Here is a 20239-nt window from a genome sequence, read left to right on the forward strand (position 1 = left end):
TCTAGAATTACCACATTATAAGATTCAAATGTCTAGTTTTCAACAAGAAAATCACAAGATACACAAAGAAATGGGAAAGTATGGCTCATTCAAAGTAAAAAAAAAAAAAAAATGAGCTGGGCACGGTGGCTCACACCAGTAATCCTAGCACTCTGGGAGGCCAAAGCGGGAGGATCACTTGAGGTCAGGAGTTTGAGACCAACCTGAGCAAGAGTGAGACCCTATCTCTATTAAAAACAGAAAAAATTAGCTAGACATTGTTGCACATGCCTGTAGTCCCAAAAAATCGGGAGGCTGAGGCAGGAGGATCACTTGAGCCCAGGAGTTTGAGGTTGCTGTGAGCTAGGCTGATGCCATGGCACTCTAGCCCAGGCAACAGAGTGAGACTCTGTCTCAAAAAAAGAAAATTAAAATATTAAAAACAAAGTAACAAAATATACTGACAGAACCTATCCCTGAGGAAACTCAGATGTTGGACTTACTAGACAAAGACTTTAAAACAGCTGTCTTAAAGATGCTTAAGAGACAAAGGAAGACACAGGCAAAGACAGGAAGACCATGTGTAAACAAAATGAGAATATCAGTTAAAGAGATAGAAATTATGAAAAGGAAACAAATACATTTTGAAGTTGAAAAGTATAACAACCAAAATAAAAAATCCACCAGATAAGTTCGAAGCACATTTTACTAGGCAGAAGAAAGAATAAGCAAACTTGAATACAGACAATTTAAAATATTGAGTCTGAGAAGTAAAAAGAAAAAAGAATGAAGATAAATTAACATTGGGGGTCTGTGGAACACCATGAAGTGGACTGATGTACACATTATGGAAGTCTCAGAAGGAGAAGAGGGAGAGAAAAAGAGTAGAAAATTACTTAAATAATGGCAGAAAACCTCCCAAATATGAAGAAATAAATGGATCTACAAATCTACAAAGCTCAATAAACTCCAAGGAGGATAAACATACAGGAACTCACACTTAGACACATTATGATTAAACTGGCAAAAGACAAAGAAAGAATCTTAGAGCACCAAGAGAGAAGTGACATGTCTCATACAAGAGATCTTCAATGAGAGCATCAGCCAATTTCTCATCAGAAACATTGGAAGCCAAAAGGTAGTGGGCTGATATAGTCAAAGTGCTCAAAGAAAACAAAACAAAACAAAAAACCTGTCAACCAAGAATTCTATGTCTACAAAACTGTCCTTCAAAATGATAGGAAAATTAAGACATTCCCAAATAAAAATTGAGGAAGTTTGTTACTTCTAGACCTGAATTACAAGAAACGCTAAAGAGAGTCCTTCAAGTTCAAATGAAAGGATACTAGATAGTAACCAGAAGCCATATGAAGGACTAAATATCTCCAATCAAGACATGATGCAAAGCTTTGTTAGTACAAGGTACTAGAGAAAACTGGAGCAGTAAGAAGTATTTCTCCCAGGTTTTGGTATGTGATTTCTCTAGGGCTTATGCCTAGTGCCTGTGATGTGTGCTACCTCCTTGTGGCAGCATCCTCCTGTAACCCAGAAGGTAGCTCCCAAGCACATCAACCTTTTGGGCAGATTCCCATCCTGGTCTGAGGTGCAGTTTCTCTCCTTGGACACCTTTCCCTGACACCCTAAGCGTGGCTTTCCAGAGAGTCCCACCAGCACAGACCCTCCACAAACCCCTCCCTCATCCAGTGAGCTCCAGCCTCTCCAATGAGGTCCAAGGAACTTCAGCTGTGGATGTGTGTGTGTGGGGTCACCCCCATCCAGATTTGTTCCTTCCTTGGGTGCTCTGCCTCAGACCTGAAGACACTGGCTACTACCCCTGTCTGCTCTTGCTGTATTCTTCAGAGTTCTCTTTGCCTCTTAGTAGCTAATTTCCCATCACTCCAATCACCCACATTGACACGTGGCAGGACCCTACACATGGCCCCTTACTCTTCGTGATGGTTTCTATGACACAGGTCACCTACAGTAACCATGACATCAGTGAGGTCCTCCTGCATGTATAACTGAACCTTGAACAATGTGGGGGGTTAGGGGCACTTCCCCCTGGTGCAGTCAAAAATCTATGGGTAACTTTGACTCTCTAAAAACTTAACTAGTAATAGCCCACTATTGACCAGAAGCCTTATTATTAATAACATAATAGTTGATTAACACATATATTTTGTATGTCATTTGTATTATATACTATACAATAAAGTCTTCTTACTATAAAGTCATCTATAAAGTCATGTATTATATACTATACAATAAAGTCTTCTTACTATAAAGTCATCTAGAGAAAAGAAAATGTTAAGAAGATCATAAGGAAGAGAAAATACTGTTCGTTAAATGGAAGTGGATCATCATTAAGGTCTTCATCCTAGTAATCTTCACGTTGAGTAGGCTGGGGAGGAGGAGGGAGGAGCAGGGAGGAAGAGGGAGGAGGAGGGAGAGGAGGGGTTGGTCTTGCTGTCTCAAGGTGGCAGAGGCAGAAGAAAATCCCCATATAAGGAGACCCATGCAGTTCAAAGCCATGTTGTTCAAGAGTCAACTGTATGTTGGTCCTGAGACAACAGAAACAGGCACCTCCATCCACAGCACAGAGAAGATAGAAGGAGAATCTCTGTGGGGGAGAGTGTGGCTGGCAGGGAGGTCCCCAGATGGCTTCCTGACACAAGTTCTGTGGGAGACTTGAAGGAGGGGACCAGCTTTACCAAGGACCCCGTGCTGGGCTGAGCAGGCAAAGGTCGAGCTATATGGACACAAGGGGCTTCAGGAGATGCTGCGCTGGGGCCAGCGAGAGCAGGCAGGAGAGACCAAACCCCCATGGGGCAGGTGGAGAGACCACCGTCACAAAGTCTGCGGAGCAGGTGGCTGGGGCTCTCATTTACTCTGGGAATTCCTCTGAGCTATTCAATGAGGATAAAAACAAAATACATCCAGGAAGACTAAAATGACAGAACCCAAGCCTGACATGGCTAAAATGAAGAGCAGTTCCTATAATGGAATTCACAACAGCATAGAGTCATGCCCTTCTGACAGCTAAAGGTGGGCCCGTGTCCTTCACTCGGCCTGTCCTGGGAGGGCTGAGGGCACAGCCCACAGGGCTCCATCGCACAGGCTCCGGGGCCCTGCGAGGCCTCGAGGAGGGAGGCACCAGGTTGAAATCTCATCCTGAAATGAGCACTGGTCACCTCAGGACATGGGAGAGAAGAGGGCTTATGCCTCGCTGGCCCTGTGTAACCGTTCCCTCGTTACGTCCACACCAAGAATCAGAAGGGAGTCCCGACGGTATCCTTCAGATGAGGAAACCGAAGCGCCAGTAGGTGTGTAACTGCTCAGCTGGAGAGGAAGAGGTGGAGACGGGAGATGCCGCGCACAAGAGCTCAGAGACCCAGCAGTGCGGGCTGCCCGTCAGCTGCCACAAGGTCTGAAAGGACAGCCTGACACTGACACAGTCATCGGGGGTGTGATGGGTTTTTAAGATAGTCTTCAATATCAATCCACAACTTCTAGTTTTAGGACTTTCTAAACAGGAATAAAGTGGAAGCTCAGATATAAAACCAAATGACCTGAACAGGCACTTCACAAGAAAAGGATAACCAAGTGACATGTACAGACACGCGCAGATACTCAGCCTTGTTACCAATGGAGGAAATGCAAGCTAAACCTTGGTGAGATACTGCTACCCACCCACCAGAATGGCCGAAACGGGAAGGACTGACAACCCTGGGTGTCAGTGAGGATGCAGAGGATGTGGAAATACACCTTGGCTCACGGCAGTGGAGGTGGCATGGCCAGTCTGCAAGGCTGTCATGTGGTCACACATGCACTAGGAGCCGGAGACTCCCCTCCCACTGCACTGACACGCACCTGCATGTGTGCCCAGACACACATTCCACTGTGATGAGCAAGGCTGTGCAGGGAGCTTCACTGTTCTGTATGTTACACTGTCATGAATACGTTCAAAGACAAGGGAAAGAGTAAGGTAGAGAGGCTTCGGTGAGAAACTGGAAGTGCAGAGAGAAAGATGAGTTCCACCCCAAATCTTCCCCAACCTCCTTCAGGCAAGGAGGGTCCGTGCTGCCTCGGGCAGACCCAAACACAGCAGAGAAGCAGCAAAGGTTTGCTGAGATGAGTAGGCTCACGTGCCAGGAGATCTGCCCCTTACCCTGCGAGCAGACGGACAGGTAGAATCCAGGTAGACTGGAAGAGAAAGGTGCCACTTTATTTGCTGCTTTGCTCCATTAAATGAAGACAGATCAGAAGGGACAGTGACAGCAGCAGTTCAGGCTAGTTTACCAAGCAGACACAGAGCTCTCAGCAGAGAGCGGGCAGTTCTGCGCCCGCACTGGCTGCCCCAGGCTCTGCAACCTCCCAGGAGCAAGTGAGGCAAGGCCATAGGGTTTCAGGAGTAGTGCCGGGCTGCTAACACACCCTCAGGGCAGCAGATGTCCCAGTTTTAAGGCCTCCTCTGAAAAGTATCCAAGTAACACATGTAACTTATGCTTCGGTGTAAAAGACTTGGGATTTTTAAAAACTATCCATATGAACGCCAGGTCACTGGCACACTGAAAGCACACAGATGGGGTTTCACTGTGGAAGCAAAAACCAATTACAGGCACATAACCTCACTCCACCCGTCCTCCCACTGAGTCTCGGCGGGCTAGCTGCTTTCCTCTTCCTCCCGGTGCTCGGGGGGCCGTGCCGCGGGGTGACCCTTGCCACATCCATCTCTGCACCCCCCTCGCCTGCACAGCCTCCACTTGCTGGGGCAGAGCTGGCTTTTCACACACCTGCCCCCGAGCCTTTCTCCTAGGCCTCCTCCCCAGCCCTCCCCACACACAAGCCCCCGATGGGGTATCAGAAGGCAAACTAGAGATGCATTTTCTACCTTGCAGTCATTTGGCGTAACTCCCACCCACAGCAACATACACTACGGCAGGAAAAGATGAGCCTAGGAAGCTAGTTTGAAAACACGGATGGTCCCCAAGGCCTCAAGGTCAGCGGCAAAAAATAAAAATTCTAAGAGCTGTAAAGACCAAGACTAGAAAAAAAGTGGGGGGAGGGGGCCTCTCTTGCCAATATTTTTGGACAGGGAATAAGCCAGCTGCAGGAGACGGGAACGGAGCCAGGAATATAAAGTGAAGGGGGTGGGGGGCGGGGTGGGAGCGTTCCAAGCCCGAGGCGCACACAGCAGTGAGGTTTGGACATCCTGTGCCATCTCAAGGCCGCAGGCCGGTGATTTAAGGAGTGAGACGGGGAGAGGACGTTGCTTTGGTCAGAGATCGGCTCAAAGGCCTCGGTCAGCTGCGCTTTGTAACAATCACATCAGGCAGTCGTGCAGAAGCAGGCGGGAGACTGCGGCCTGGACCTCGTAAAATACTGTCCACGTCCTGCGTCTCTTCGGGAAGCACCCAAGGTGGCGGCTCATCCACCCCACAAAGCCCGCCCCGTGCCGTCCCATTCACCGGGCTGGATCCACGAAGGTGAGACGCTTTGGAGAAAACTACAAGGGGAAAAAGAGCACGTTTCTGTTCAGAACGGGAAACAGAGCCACACTGTCACTGCGAAAGATCAGACAGACTACCAAAGGGTGCAGATTACAGGAGCAAGAACATGTCGTTTCTCTCACTCGGGATAGACAAGGCCGGATCACACACTGAGGCTTGTGCTTGAGACGGTGCTGAGCATCCTGGCTGCGAGTGCAACCTCTCTGGGGCGGGGCAGGGCGGGGCAGGGCCAGCACGGGCAACAGACGGATGGACCTCACATGGCCCTGGGAGCCCATCCATGCATGACACAAGGGCAGCAGGCCTGCCTGGGGATCTGCCTTTTTGGCCTAATAATTTACAATAAGCTTTGTGTTTCAGGGGGAAAATGATATTAGGGATGTGTTTGGGGCACTGGAATTGCAGAGATTGCTTTTCTTGGACATGCACGTGTCCAGGCAGTAAGGCGTTCAGTGCATTTTATGGAGTGGCTGCTCTGCTGAAGGCACAGAAGGTAGGACGGCATCCAAACAGGTGGGGCCTGTCCCAGGCCTCTGGAGCCTCAGGGCCAGCGGGGAGGACAGAGTAGGAACAGGTAAGCAAACACACAACAGCAACAACCAACTGTTACAACACCTGCCGCATTAGGGAGAGGTGCTGGGGAGAGGGTGCCACTCTAAGCAGGGTGTCAGGGACAAGAACTCTCAAGAAGACATTTACGCTGAGACCCAAAGAGGGGCGGAGGGAAGAGAGTGCTGCGAAGGTGCTGAGGTTGGAGCGCTGTGGTCGAGCAGCAGGGAGGCTCTGAGGCTGGGAGGGTTGACCTGTGTGACTGGAAAGGGTCCTGGCAGATGTAACTAAGTTAAGGATGTTGAGATGAGATCATCTTGGATCAGGGTGGGCCCTCAATCCAACAAGTCTCCTTCTAAGAGAAGAAAAGGTGAGAAGATGCTCAGGGAAGAGACCACATGAAGGTGGCAGCAGAGATCAAAGTGACGTGTCTACAGCCAAGAGGGCGAAGACTGTTGGCAGCGGCCAGGAGCCCCGGGGCAGATTCCCCTGCAGAGTTTCAGGAAGGAACCACCTTGATTTTGGACTTCCGGTTTCCAGAACTGGGTTCCAAACCTGGCCCGCCACCAACCATCTCACTGTGTGACCTTGGGCAAGTTACCTAATTTCTCTATGATTCAGCTTTTCTCTGTACAATGGGGATAAAAATAATAACTCTTGCACAGGGCTGCGTCCAGTGATTATACCACATCAACGCCTAAGAGAACCCAGCATAGGTGAGGACCCGCTGCGGTCACCACTCTTATCACACCGGCCAGACGTGGAGGAGGTAGGGCCACAAGAGTGTCCTCAGGGACTCAGCGGCTCTGGCCTTGAGCAGTGCAAGGACGTGGTACTATTTACTGAGAGGGGGAAGTGGGTTGTGGGGTAGGGGGAGGTCACAGTTTAAAAGTGCCAGGTTTGGCATGTCTGGGAGAAAACCAGAGAAGTTGGTGGAATAGCGCCCTTTGAGGCTGGGCAGGGATTTTATCTGTTTGCCTGAGACAACAGGCCCACACCCGGCAGGGTCCAGAGTCTGGGCCTGGCAAGGTTCGCTGAAGGCCTCATCGGGGGAAGGAGCACGGGCTGGGGGAGTGAGAGCCCCGCCTGTCGCTCTGGTACTTCCATAGTTGCCCTGCCCCAAGGGGTGTCGCTGGGCGACACACTGGACGAAGGTGCATCAATGCCTGTAACAATCCAGTGTGCTGAGTCCCGCAAACCCTCCGCAGCCAGTGTGCGGTGGCCCTACGAATTCCCGTGCTCCTCAATGACAGCGCACGGGAAGAAGAGCAATGGGAGAGAAAAGCCATAACCACCGGGCTGGGGGAGGGTAAAGCCAGAGGAAGAGGAGGAATGAAAGACTTTTACAACAACGCTGTGGTTTCCATAACCTCTCCCTCCTGGCGCCACTGGACCTGGAGGGCCGGGGTGAGAATCCCCACACATGAATCCAGGGCAGGCCAGGCCAGGGAGGGTATGCTCAAGCATCTCACTCAATTAGGGGTCTTTAGCAGCCTCTCATCGCAAAATGCCCCTGCAGTATCCCAGAGCACCCACAGTGGGCAGGGCAGGGAATAGTGCGGACAGTGACGGGGGCCAGCCAAGGCATGAGGCCACAAAGCTTGGGAAAGCCTCCTCTCTAGGCCACCAATGGGGAGATGACCGTGCCAGTGTCATCCCAAGAAAACACACAATACTAGGTCCCTTAAAAGTTGTGCCTACTACATTCACCCAGCATTGATAACATCTCATTCTTGCCCTCACCTAAAACAATCTAAATGTTGACAGTCTCGGGATATAGGGTCCTTTGGGCATTTAGCGGTTCTGCTATCCTCCTACTATGACATTTACAAGGTGTCACCTGACATGGGATAACATATGTTATGTGCCAGAGGGGACCGGTCTTTGGCCAGGGCCCATGAGCTCCAATCACAAACATGGTGCACTCATGACAACCACAACCCTTGCAAATTTCTCTCTGCACTTAACAAAGCCTTTCCACTTAAGTCTCTGAGCTGCAAAACTGCTCTGTGGGTAGGCAGGGCAGGGTAAGCGGTCTCATCCCAGCTCTTCTGCTAGTGCAAACCACAAGAGGGGCCACTTATTAAATACAGACCAAGATTTTCTATACGTTTTCATGAATTATTCCAATTTTTACATGAAGAGGTACGTAACAGCCATCAGTTGCCACAAGGAGTTGCACTGGGATTTGAAGACTTGTCTGCCCTGGCTTTGAAGTCTGGCTCTTCCCACTCTACCCTGTCAGCTCCAAGTGGGGAACTGAGGCCAGAGAACAGAAGGGTCTTCGTCGAGGTCACATGACCAATAACCAACAAAGCCAGGCCCAAATCTCAGCGCCATGAATCCAAACCCAAAGGTCTCTTTGCGGCGTCTGACGTCAAACTATTAACTTCAACACAGAGTAACGTAAAACCTGAAACCACTCTCTATTAATTTCTCACCATTTAGCTAACTAGGATTTCTAAATCATCTGCCCACCCATGCTTTTAATTAAGAAGTCATTCCTAACAGATTAAATACCTACTATGTGCCAAGTACTCTGCAGGGTTCTAGAGGGGAAGGTTTTAATAAGACATAATACTCGATGCCAATTCTTACAGCATTACTGGAAAGGATGGCGTTCCCGTCATTGACTAAACTGTGAGCACAAGTTTTCCTTTAATCTGGAGGTTCCCAAAGTTGGTTGGCCACTGGCGCCAGAGTTTGGATTTAAAACACCCAATTCCTGGGTCCCACCCACAAAGTCAGTGATTTAATTGGTCTGGGGTCTAGCCTGGGCATCAGGATTTCCAAACACAAGAAGCATCTGCTAAGGATGCATCAACAGAATCTAACTGTGGACATTTCTCATTACTCATGATTTACAACTTGTTTGTTTTCAAAATTGACATGACGCAATTGATGACACACAAGGCATAAAACAGATCATTAAGAGAAATATTAAAAAACAAAACAGGAAACTTCAAGAGGAGAAGGGAGAAACCTATGGTGAAGGCATCAGTGTAACTGGGCACAAAATCTATCCCTGCATTTTTCTGGAGAATCTGCACGAAGGTAAACAAGAAGGCTCATGTTGTCTTCAGAGTCAATAAAAAGAAATCAAAGAGGAAAAAAAAACCCAAAACACTTATTTCTGCCAAATAGGTCTAGAAGGACCCATGAAAAATATTTGGATGAACAAGACAGCTGAACCCAGATACTTTGTGACTCATGAACCACCAGCCTGCTCCCAAATCAGCTCACAGCCAATTTGAAGGTCAGCTTCTCTTTCCTGACGGTCTACAGGCTGCCTGAGAAGGACCCTCAACTCCATAAACCGTGAAGCAGGCAAGAGGGATTGTCATCAGCTGTCTTGGGAAACGTTTGCACCAGGGCCCCAGCAAGGAATGGAGGAGCCAGCTCACCATAGAATGTTACTGCACCCATGTTCACAGAAAGCTGTTTAAGCTGTCATTTGACACACGCACAGGGCCCTGCACCCTGGACCTTGGCTCAATTTTATTTCCCTTCCTTTCTAATTATTAGTGGGAGGCAGACTGTGCTTTGCAGGAGGCAATGAGAGCTGCAGCTGGGAAACCCACTGGGGAACGCCTGGGCGAGGGGGACTTACGGGGGGTTGTCACATTTCCTCTGCCGGAAGCGGGCTCCCGTCCCACACGTTCGGCTGCACATGCTCCAGGCGCCCCACGGGCTCCAGTCTCCGTCCACGTGCTCCGGGATGGGCGTCTTGCTCACGCAATCCCCTGCTCGGCACCACTGAAACACAGCAGGGAGGGCCGGGGCCCCAGGCACTCAGCAAAGCTGCTCACTCAAGACCACAGGGCTGCGATTCCCTCCTTGCCAAAAAACGCCACACTGCCAAAAATCGATTTCCAAAAATTACATAAAAGTATACTATTTCAGGTTGTGCGTGTTTGCTAACTTTAGTGACATTCCTTACTCAACCTCACACTTATATCCCTCTGAGGTCTGGATTTTGCCCTAAATTTCTACACAGAATGTGCTCCATTAGGATTTTCTAAAATTCCCAGGAAAAGGATTAATCCACATGGCTCATGAGGAGACCTGAGCTTCTGTCAACTGTGCTTAACGTGAGTGCATTTCTCTCTGGAAGGCAGCATTTCCTGGTTCTGAGGTTTGAACTTCAGAGTTCCTTGGGTTTGTTGCTTAGAGATGACACAGCCAGCTCCACGTGGGTGAACCTTGGTTCTCTCTGAAGAGAAGAGAAAACCCAACCTCTAAAATGAAATTTCCCGAAGTGCACATCATACCCTAGGGCACGAGATGTGATTCTGTGGCTCCCAACCACTGCATCAGAGTGAAACGTAATTTCCTTCTCAACTCTTTCGATCCCTGCAGTGAGACTACAGAAAGAGTCTCTGCGGCTGCTGGTCCCGTCCCCTCTCCTGATGCTTACTGATCTCACAAGGATCAGGCTCGCTCTCTTAACATCTAGCTAGAGTTGGATACCACTGTTCTCATCAAATTCATTTTATGATGGCTTTTTGTATATGGCAGGTGATATTGTGTTTTTCATTTAAAATATACTGATGGAAAGTTTTCGTTTTACGTAAATTCACTCATGTGATAAAAGGAGTTAATCTGACGAAAACATAAAGTAAATGGTTCTTATATCTTATTAGAAAAAGGAGTGAGGTGAGGTAGGAGTCCTCTGAGCCCAGAGTGGGCTCCGGGGGCACTTCTGTGGTGCCCGAGGGATGTTTCGGGGGGTCCTGAGCACAGAGTCCAGACGGCCTTTCAGCAGGAGAGGTGCCGGGTGCCCAGGAGACGGGGGCTGCCTGCTGGGGGCAGAGGGAGGCCGGGGGTTACCTTGTCTGCCCCACACTCGGTGCCATCCAGGGGAGGGTCCAGCTTGGTCTTGCAGGACGTATCTCCTTCTACCAGGCACCACAGTCCAGCGCACATCAGATGCTGCAGGACAAGGGAAGGAACCGTGATTGCGGAGAACGCCCACACGCACAGGTCACAGCTGGGCTCAGGTGCGGCCCAATTACCATTCGGGATTTTAACCATGTGGGGGAATGGGAGAGTCACAGGTCTGGATGTCCAAAAAATAGGTGCATCGTTTCAACTGGTTCATTTAGATCAACAAAATTCTGTGCATTTCCTCCTAAGGAGGGCTTGTTTCACAGGATGGAGCACAGCAGTTCCAACGTCAGCTACTGAGGGCCCAGGAGGTATGGGAGGCAGGGCACACCCAGGCGCAGCAGCCCCTGCCTCCCAGGAGTGCTCCGCAGACGTAAACCCTGTCCACTGAATGTAGTGAGGGATAAGCAGATGCCCATGGCCACACAGAGCACACAGGAAAGGGATCGACCAACCCTTGTCAGGGAGGGCTTTCTGGAAGAGGTGGCTCTGGAGCTGAGGTTGCGGGAGTGGGCAGCTGTTATAAGGCCCAAAAATGAGATCAAAGGGCCCTGAAGTGCTCGGGCCCTGTGATCACAGGATTACAGAGGCAACATTCCCTTCTCCCTATGGTCACCTGTTTTCTAGCTCAGCTGAACTGTGCATAATTTCTTATAGTATTTCACCTAGAGAATTTTGGAATCTCGATGAATATACAATTAAAATAATTCTACAAGACAGGAATGGGCATTTGAAAACACAGACTCCTAGTTGTATTAATAGGAAATTTGGACAACAGAGTGCTCAGAATGAGACAATTTATCAAAATCACCGAGGCAGACACAGCCAGTGTCCTCCCCCTAAGGACTCACGTGCAGACAGCGCCTTCAACCAAAAGGGACAGGCGCTGGATAACCCCCAGCCCACTTGGGGGGCTGGCACTGAGGCACGTTCCATGTGTCTCTCCGAGGGTCCTGGTGGGGTGGCCCGTTGCCACCAGCAGTCACCCACCCAACAGCGCACCTTTCCTGGCTCCCCCTCCCTGGTCCCCCCACAGGGCTTCCCGGGATCACTTCCCACATAAACTGCTTGCACCCAAATCCTCTCCTCATGCTCTGAAAATTGAGAACAGATGTACTCAAAGATCTTTTAAAGACACAGTGATCCAGGATGCCAAACCCAAAGGCCTGAGCGGGAACAGGGAGACATCACCCTCCAGGGTGTGGCGGGGACCCTGTCATGGCGTGGCTTACAAATGGCGTGCTGCGCTCGGTTTAGAGCCTGCTGTTCCAAGTAATCTCAAACATCTGCATGGAACAGACACACAACTGTGCTGCCTGAAGTTTAAAAAAAAAAATGTTTAGAAGTTGAAGGGACAGAAATAAGAGAAAGGGAGGAAAGCAGAGCTGGAGGGGGCTTTTAAAAAGAGCTAAGAAAAGCCCACAGCTCTTTCTCATTTTTCAAGTATGTCAGAGCTGATTTTTGCCCTTAAAGAAGTCGATGATTCAAGTGGAATATTGCACATTTGGGTTCAGAAAAGTCTACATGTTCCCATTACTGTTCACCTCTCAAAGGGATGGTAAAAAGATGAGAGCTTCGGTGCAGCACCAGCTGGTCCCATAAAGACCGCCTGCGCCTCATTAAATGTTTGATTCCATGCACTTTGACCTGAGAGCTCTTCAAAAGCGTGGCGTCCGTGAGCAGACACGTGCTTCATGACACAAGGCTGACCTGGGAGGTGAATTTATGGGGTAGGAGTGCTTGGGATTAGGAGAAGTTATTGCCACATCAGGAGAAAGAGGAAGAAGGTGGCGTAAACTGTTTATTATGCATTTTATAGACAGTGCTTTCTCATAAAACTTTTCTAATCATCAAAGAAAAGGAGAATGACATTAGGCAAAGATTCCTTAAACAAAACACAAAAAGTAATAACCCTAAAGAAAAAAACTGATGAATTATACTATACCATACTATGAATTATACTATATTAAAATACTATATTAAAATTAAGAGCTTCTGTTTATCAGAAGACACCTATGAGAAAAAGAGAAGATATCTGCAATACATGAGAGAGATATTTTCAATACATATAACCGAAGTGTCTGTATCCAGAGTATATTTTTAAAAAATAACAAAGAACTCTTATGGATCAATTAAGAAAAAGACCCAGTAGAAAAATGGGCAAAGGTCTTGAACAGACACTTCACAAGAGAAAACATTTAAATGGCTAGTAAATCTATGAAAAGGTACTCGGTTTCTTTAGTCATCAGAGAAGGCAAATTAAAAACACCATTAGTACCTCTACACACCCACCAAAGTGTCTAGAATAAAAACAATGAAGACCACCGAGCGTCGGCAAGAATGTGGCACAGTGGGAACTCTTGTGCACTGATGGTGAGATTTTAACTCGGTTCAACAGCTTTGGAAAACTCTTTGGCAGCATTTACTAAAGCTATTCTAATACCCAGCAATTCTAATCCTATGTATGTAATAAAAAACAATGTGTATGTATATTCACCAAAGACATTGTCAAGAAAGTTCATTGTGTCATCCTGAGCCCCATAACAGCCCTGGATGGCACATAGGATGGGGCTTTCTTTAATGTTTTCTCCACTTCTCCAGTGGGATGTTTGCGAAGGTCAATGGGCCCGAGCTGGGTCAGAAACACAAGACTCTTGAAGAAGAGAACTAAAATAATGTAATGGAAAAGGTACTTGAATAGAGATTCAAGACCCTAACCTGAACTGAAAGACCTCAGGCTCAGACTGAAAAGTAAAGCCCCGTTCCAGGAAAAAATGGCGAAGGATGACGAACCCAGACCCAGCAAGTCCTGATAAAGTTGCTGGACTTCAAAGACAAAGCCAAAAATCCTTTGGGCATCCGGGCAAAGAGATCAAGTCCCGGATAGTGGGAAAAGAGCTGAGGCTGCACGCAGATGTCTGTCTCCCAGCTGCTTCACTCCAGGGGCGGTGGGGTGAGGCTGACAAAGACACAAGGAAGGAATGAACATGTGGCCCAGGAAGTGTGTATCAACTAACACCACTCAAGTATTTAGGTGACAGAGAAACATTTTTGAACTTACAAATAGTAAAATCCTTTTTGGGAGAAAATACCAAAGGATGATGTTCAGCCAATGAAGAAATGACTGGCGAACCCACAGCAAATGACTAGCAGCGAGCACTGATCAAGGTATCGACTGAAACCAAGGCGGGGACTGGAGTCTGAGGACAGAACACTCGTGACAGAAACCCAGACCAGGCAGAGAGAGGAACCACCTGGGCAGAAGGTGGGCTGAGGCAGGAGCACGGCAGCTGCCTCTATATACGCCAACTTCTTTACCTTTTCTAGCTGGGGGAAGAACAAAAATATAACAGAAATTTTAAAAACTGAGATATAAGGACTTCTAAAGGAAACATGTTGACCACGAAGAAAAATAATAAAATTTGGCAGTGGAGGGAAGGAGGGGACCTGGAGGTGGAAATGCACGTACTTGCTCATGCTCATGGAGTTAGGGTGCTCTAAAGAGGAGGGTGACAAACTGCTGCACGTGCTTCCAGCGAACAGCAGACCAGTTACTCTGTGGGAGGCAGGGCTGTTCTTCCAGTAGAAAACAGCTAGGGACTGGAACAAAACATAATTCCTATTGCTGAGCTAACCAGAAGTAAAGGAGATATCCAAGCAAACAAATATGAAATACATACACAGCTATATTTATACATACATACAAACATACACCAATCAGTGATGAGCACATACAAGGATGGGTTCCCCCGAGGGCTGACATTGGTCTCGGCACTACAGTTGGGGGAAAAAGTCTGGGGCTGGTAGCAAGGGTAGGGGCTCTACCTGGGACACCAGGTTAAACTAGTAAATCTGGAAGGGTGTTTACCAGTTCTAGAAGGGTTAGTGGCAGTCCCTGGCTTTGGGTGAAACAAATATAAGCTCTCCTGAAAGAAAGCAACCTCAGTCCAACAACCTGCAAGGAACTGAGAGCTCCTAACTGCTAAGTGAGATTGGAAGCAAATCTTTCTCTAGTTGAGCCTTCGGATGAGACTGCACACCCCGGGCCAACACCTTGATTGCAGCCTTATTGAAGACAGTGAAGCAGAAGACCCAGCCAAGCTATGCCTATACATACTAAGATAGATTTCATTAACGGAACTCTTTATCTTGAAAACAAATATACCTTTCATGGTCATCACAGAATATTCATAAACACTAAGCTTGATAAAATCTGGAAAATAGAACTGCAGCATGATGAAATAAAACTAGGAATTAATTTTGAAAAAGAAAACTAGAGACTAAATAACCTTACCACCTAGACATTTAAAAACTGTTTTATATAATTCTTGGGTCAAAGGGAAAATCATAACCAAAACTACTTACTCCAAGAATTCAAAGATAGGTCAATATTAGAAAATAAGCTGATATAATTCACTATATTAATAACTCAAAAGAGAGAAGTCAGTCTCCTCATGGATGCTAAAAAGACATTTAATAAAATTTAATCATGATTCCTTATTAAAACTCTTAATGAGTTATAAATAGATACTTAACTTGATAAAATATCTTATTTCATATGACTGGACACTTATGATTTGTGCACTTTTCTGTGTTTCATATTGTGTTACCAATAAAGAAAACTATTAATATAAAAATTACAGATGTACAAAAATGACCTTTTAACCACTTCTATCCTATATGTCAATGGTTCTCAATTGGAGGTGATTTTGGCCCCTTAGGGACATTTGGAAAGATCTGAAGACATTTTTCACTTGTCACAACTAGGGGTGTGCCCTTGACCTACAGTGTATAGACGCCTAGGATGCTGCTAAATATACTACAGTGCACAAGACAGTCCCCCTCATAAAGAATTATCTAGCCCAAGAAGCCATGCTGAGGTTGGGAAGCACTTCTACAGGTAAACTCAACAGTAATAACAAAAGGAAAAGTGGTAAGTTACAGTGGGGAATCCTTTCAGACAACACCTTAGCTAGGTGACTGAGGTGAACAACCCAGTAATAAGATGTGATAACCACATCATCTGTGTGGTTTCCTTCCCAATAACACATAACATCAATCTCGTCATGAGAAACATCAGGCAAACCCAAATTGCAAAATGATTGGCCAGTACTCTCCAAAAGTGTCAAGGTCATGACCGACAAGGGAAGACTGAGGAACTGTCACAGATTGAAGGAAACCAAGGAGACCTGACAACTAAAGGCAAAATGGGAATCCTGGATTGGATCCTGGTTCAGAAAAAGGACGTTAATGGGAAAAGTGGTGAAATCCAAATGTACTATAATAGTAGTGTCCCAGGGTTAATTTCCTGGTTTTAATAATGGTTCTATGATCATGTAAGATGTTTATACAACAGGAAGTTGGGTGAAAGGTATATACTATTTTTACAAGTCTTTCTTAGAGCGAAAATTATCTCACAAGTTAAAAAAAATAGTACAAAATTATCTCACAAGTTAAAAAACAATGGGACAATTCTACCTCAGTATTCACCAACTCCAAGACACACATATATACCCGAAAAAGACATGTTGAATGAATGAACCAACCAGTAAATGAATACTCTCATCAGTAAAGCCATGGCAGGCTTCAGCGGGCTGAGATAAAAGCTGATACACTGTCAGCATTTAGCAAGCCCAGGTATCATATAAGCACTTTATAGGGATTCCCTTAGTCCTACTAACACCAACCTTGTGAGACACACAATAGCCATTCACATTGTGCAGGTGAGGAAAAGATGGAGTTCTGTGACTATTCTAAGCTGCAGAGCTGGGACCTGTCCTGAACCGAGAACACACATTCCTACCCACTGGTTATACTGCCTCTCCATCAGTCCCCACTTTCCTCTTCTCACTTCCTCCCCCTGCGATCTTGCATTCTCTGTGCCAGCCAGGCCTGACCGCTCATCCTCCTCTCTTGTATGCGGCGGAATGGAACGCCTGTGCTCAGCTGCATGCTGCTCCCTCCACCTGCAACATTCTATTTGCAAACATTGCTGGATGGCGTGACCTTGAACTTCCATGAAATATGGTGCACTAGAACAGGGTGGAAACAAATAAAGGGGCAGCTGCTCAAACCAAATCAGGGGCAGGGTGCTCAGACCACCCCCGGCTCCCACCAGCAGAGGCAGTGCCTGAGCTGCACCAGAAAGTCACTGGTCCAGGCAGACAGCAAGGAAGACAAAACAGCTCTCTGGTTCTAGCATCTGTCACCTCACTGGCATCGTTTAATGTTTGGTAAAAGTCACATCCAGCACGTTTTGCCACACAGTTCCTCAAGAGGCTGCGTGACGAATAAGCCAGTGCCAAGCTTCCTTCCCGGGGGGGTCCTGTGAAAATGCAAAAAGGTTTGAGTTCCTCAAAGATAGCACTGTTCGTGCGTTTGAGCTTTTACCACCTGCCTTCAAGTGGTGATGTCCCTGTTAAGGACTATGAAGGCTATTTTGAGGTTCTTTTGCCTCTTCCTCCCTGGGTTCCCACCAAAGGTTTGGAGAACAGCTCTAACTCCAAGTGATACTGAAGGGAACAGTTATGTAAAATCCCTCAAATATGTGTTGCTGATAACACAAGCCAAAAAGGAGATCGAATAAAATGCCACGAGCTGGATGAAAAGTGACTAATCCAAATTTTCCACCAATACGACTGCAGTTTGAAGTCTTCCCCAGGCGGGCATGCCAGCCTCGCTTCTGGAAGGCTTCCTGAGTCCTGGGCTGGGTCACTCCTTCCATGTTCCTGAGGGCTGCAGAGACCATCACCTGGCCGAGGCTGGGGTTGCTGCCGGGTGAGGTCAGGGCCCAGGCAGTGGACACTCAGCTGGCAGGGGGGACGAGAATCCAAGATAACACACAACTTGCGTGGTCTGGAGACCTCTCTGACAAGGCAGTCTACTGTAAACTTTCAAACACTTCTGGAAAATTAGGGCCATAGGCTGCCAAAGTCCAACAGCTTTGGAGAGAGGCTGCAGATGCCGGGCAGGAAGCTGAGACTGAGACAGGCAGGACAGTTTTCAGCCTGGCGTCCAAGTCCACGTACTACTGTACAGCCCCGTCTGTCTGACAGCGGCAGGGCCGGCTCCGGGACTGGCCAGCCACCCACTCTGGCCAGGGCCACCGGCATTAAAGGGACAGGTTTCATTTAAGTCAGCAGTTTCCAAACCAAGCTGAGTGTGGGAACCTCCGCAGAAGTTGCATAAAAAGACAGATGCCTGAAACCCACCCCGCTGAAGATTTTAAGACAGAAAATCTGGAGTGGGGCACAAAAACTTTTAACAGTTTCTGGAGGATTCTAGCTACCCACCAGGTTAGAAACCACCCACATCAGAGAAAAGATCTCTGTGGTACCAAGGCGGACTTTTGACACTCGGAGCTTCCCGGATATAACAGGGATTTCTCGCTCCAGCCAGATGCCCACGGGAATCTTCGCAGGACTGGGGAGAGGACAGAAGGAGACGTTCCAGCCTGGGGACCGGGAGTTTGCTGAAAGAGACATTGGAAGCTGGAGAGGAATCCCCGGGGGTGACAGGCTCTGGAGTGCCAGGAGGAAAGCTGAGGAGTGTGCAGGGAAAGAAGGACCGGCCAAGGACATCGTCAGCTACACACTCTCCACCTCCCCCACCAGCTCCAGGCCACAAGGTGACGGAAAAATGATACTAGCTAACATATACTGAGGGCCTGCTACACACTAAGCATGCAATTCAGTTGTTACTTCACTCTTGTGATGACCTTATGACGTGTAAGTAGAATTTATGTCCCCATTTTGCAGATTAGAAGACTGAGGCACACAGGCCCTGTGTAACTTGTTCGAGAGGCAGAGGCAGGATGGGCCCCTGGCAGCCTGACTGAGAACCCATCTCCTTCCCTACTGTGTGACACGGCCAGCACCTCCCTGCTGTGCCAAAAGGTGGTGAGAGTCAAATGGAAAAGAGCAAAGCAGGGAACGTTAGGTAGAGAAGAGTACGAAGACTCTCTAGTGCCTACGACTACTCTGGACACTTGTCTTCCTGAAACAACTGGCTTACAGCTTCCCTGCTCAATAATGTTCTTCTTACAAAAAAAAAAAATGGCATAATGTGCACACTTCAGTCTCTTGAGAATGCCATGCCACACAGGCACACCTGTGCTCACGGCAACTAATAGGGCTGGCATACGCCCCTGCCGGGCACTACCGTGTGGCAGCCAGGCACGGGCTCTGGAGCAACGATGGCAGAAGGTGCTGCTGGGAAGCAGGTAGGGCACAGGGGTGGGTGGCCACTGATAGCATCTTTCAGCTGAGACCCTCCAGGCCCAGTGTGGTGGTGGAGGGCAGATGCACACCCCTGCATGTGACGAAGGGCTGGGGACTTCGTGAGGCAGTGACCACTCTCAGCGCATCGCCCTGTCTCCCCTCTGGCTCTGTCCCCAGCAGCAATGCCACCCTCTTCCTTTCAGTGGACAATGCCCACGCTGGGCCTTTCTCACCCTGTTTCACCTGGCAGAATATCGGAACTGCAATAGCTCGAAAGTCGTGTTAAATAATGACTTTGCTTTGGAGTGACTTTGCCGACGGGGACAGGAGGAACTTGTAATCATAAAAAAGACTGATAGGGCTAATTGCATAAAGTTCATTTCCCCTTTCTAATAAATATTTACCATCCAGTGTTTATAACTTTTACGTTTGGACTTTCTTGAAATGCTTTATTGAACTAAAAACATCACATTACTATTGGCTAAAAGAGGAGACAGCTGTATTTGCCAATAACTTCTACAACAAATGCCAGCTATTGATGCCAATTTTTTTTTTTTTTTGTAGCTCATATTTCCATAGACAGCTTTGAGCCTTACAATACCGGCATTCTGCAGACAGACATGAAAGATTCGACGGTGATGGCGTGGGGGCCTCCAGAGCCCTAAACATTAAAATAGACTGTTTTTAAATTTTTGTTGGTTCTCTGGTATGCACATGTTTGAGAAAACAACAAGCTGATTAATAGCTGAAGCCTAGGCTGCTCCCAAAGCAGTCGTAGCAATGTTTTTCCAAAGTTATTTACCCTACACCTTTGAGTGAGGAAATGGTTTTTAATTTTGATTGGGCTTAAAACAGCTACGAGGGCCAGAAGAACCACCTACAGGGAAGTCCAGTCAGAAGGAAGGTTTGCACTTGAAACTGCACCACGCATCTGGCCTTTCTGTGCTCCAAGGCACCTGGGGGAGGCTTATGAATCCCTTTCACAGAGTACATTTGTCAGTGCATAATTATAAAATTCACATGGTCACCAAGAAAACAATTCAATTGAAAATAAGTTTTCAAAATACAAAAACAACTCTACATGTGTAACATGGT

At 47.5% G+C, this 20239-nt stretch overlaps 1 protein-coding gene across 1 annotated transcript in view; it reads right to left on the reverse strand.

Moving 5' to 3' along the window:
• The window catches only part of ADAMTS17 (ADAM metallopeptidase with thrombospondin type 1 motif 17), a 280726-nt gene that overhangs the window by 109253 nt on the left and 151234 nt on the right, over nt 1–20239 (reverse strand). Inside the window, exons 11-12 of the mRNA XM_045561079.1 lie at nt 10869–10970; nt 9649–9794 (exon numbers count right to left, since the gene is read on the reverse strand). Coding sequence (XP_045417035.1) covers nt 9649–9794; nt 10869–10970 — 248 coding nt within the window. The remainder of the gene's footprint in view (nt 1–9648; nt 9795–10868; nt 10971–20239) is intronic.

Source organism: Lemur catta, chromosome 9 (assembly GCF_020740605.2).
Source record: "Lemur catta isolate mLemCat1 chromosome 9, mLemCat1.pri, whole genome shotgun sequence".
NCBI lineage: Eukaryota > Metazoa > Chordata > Mammalia > Primates > Lemuridae > Lemur > Lemur catta.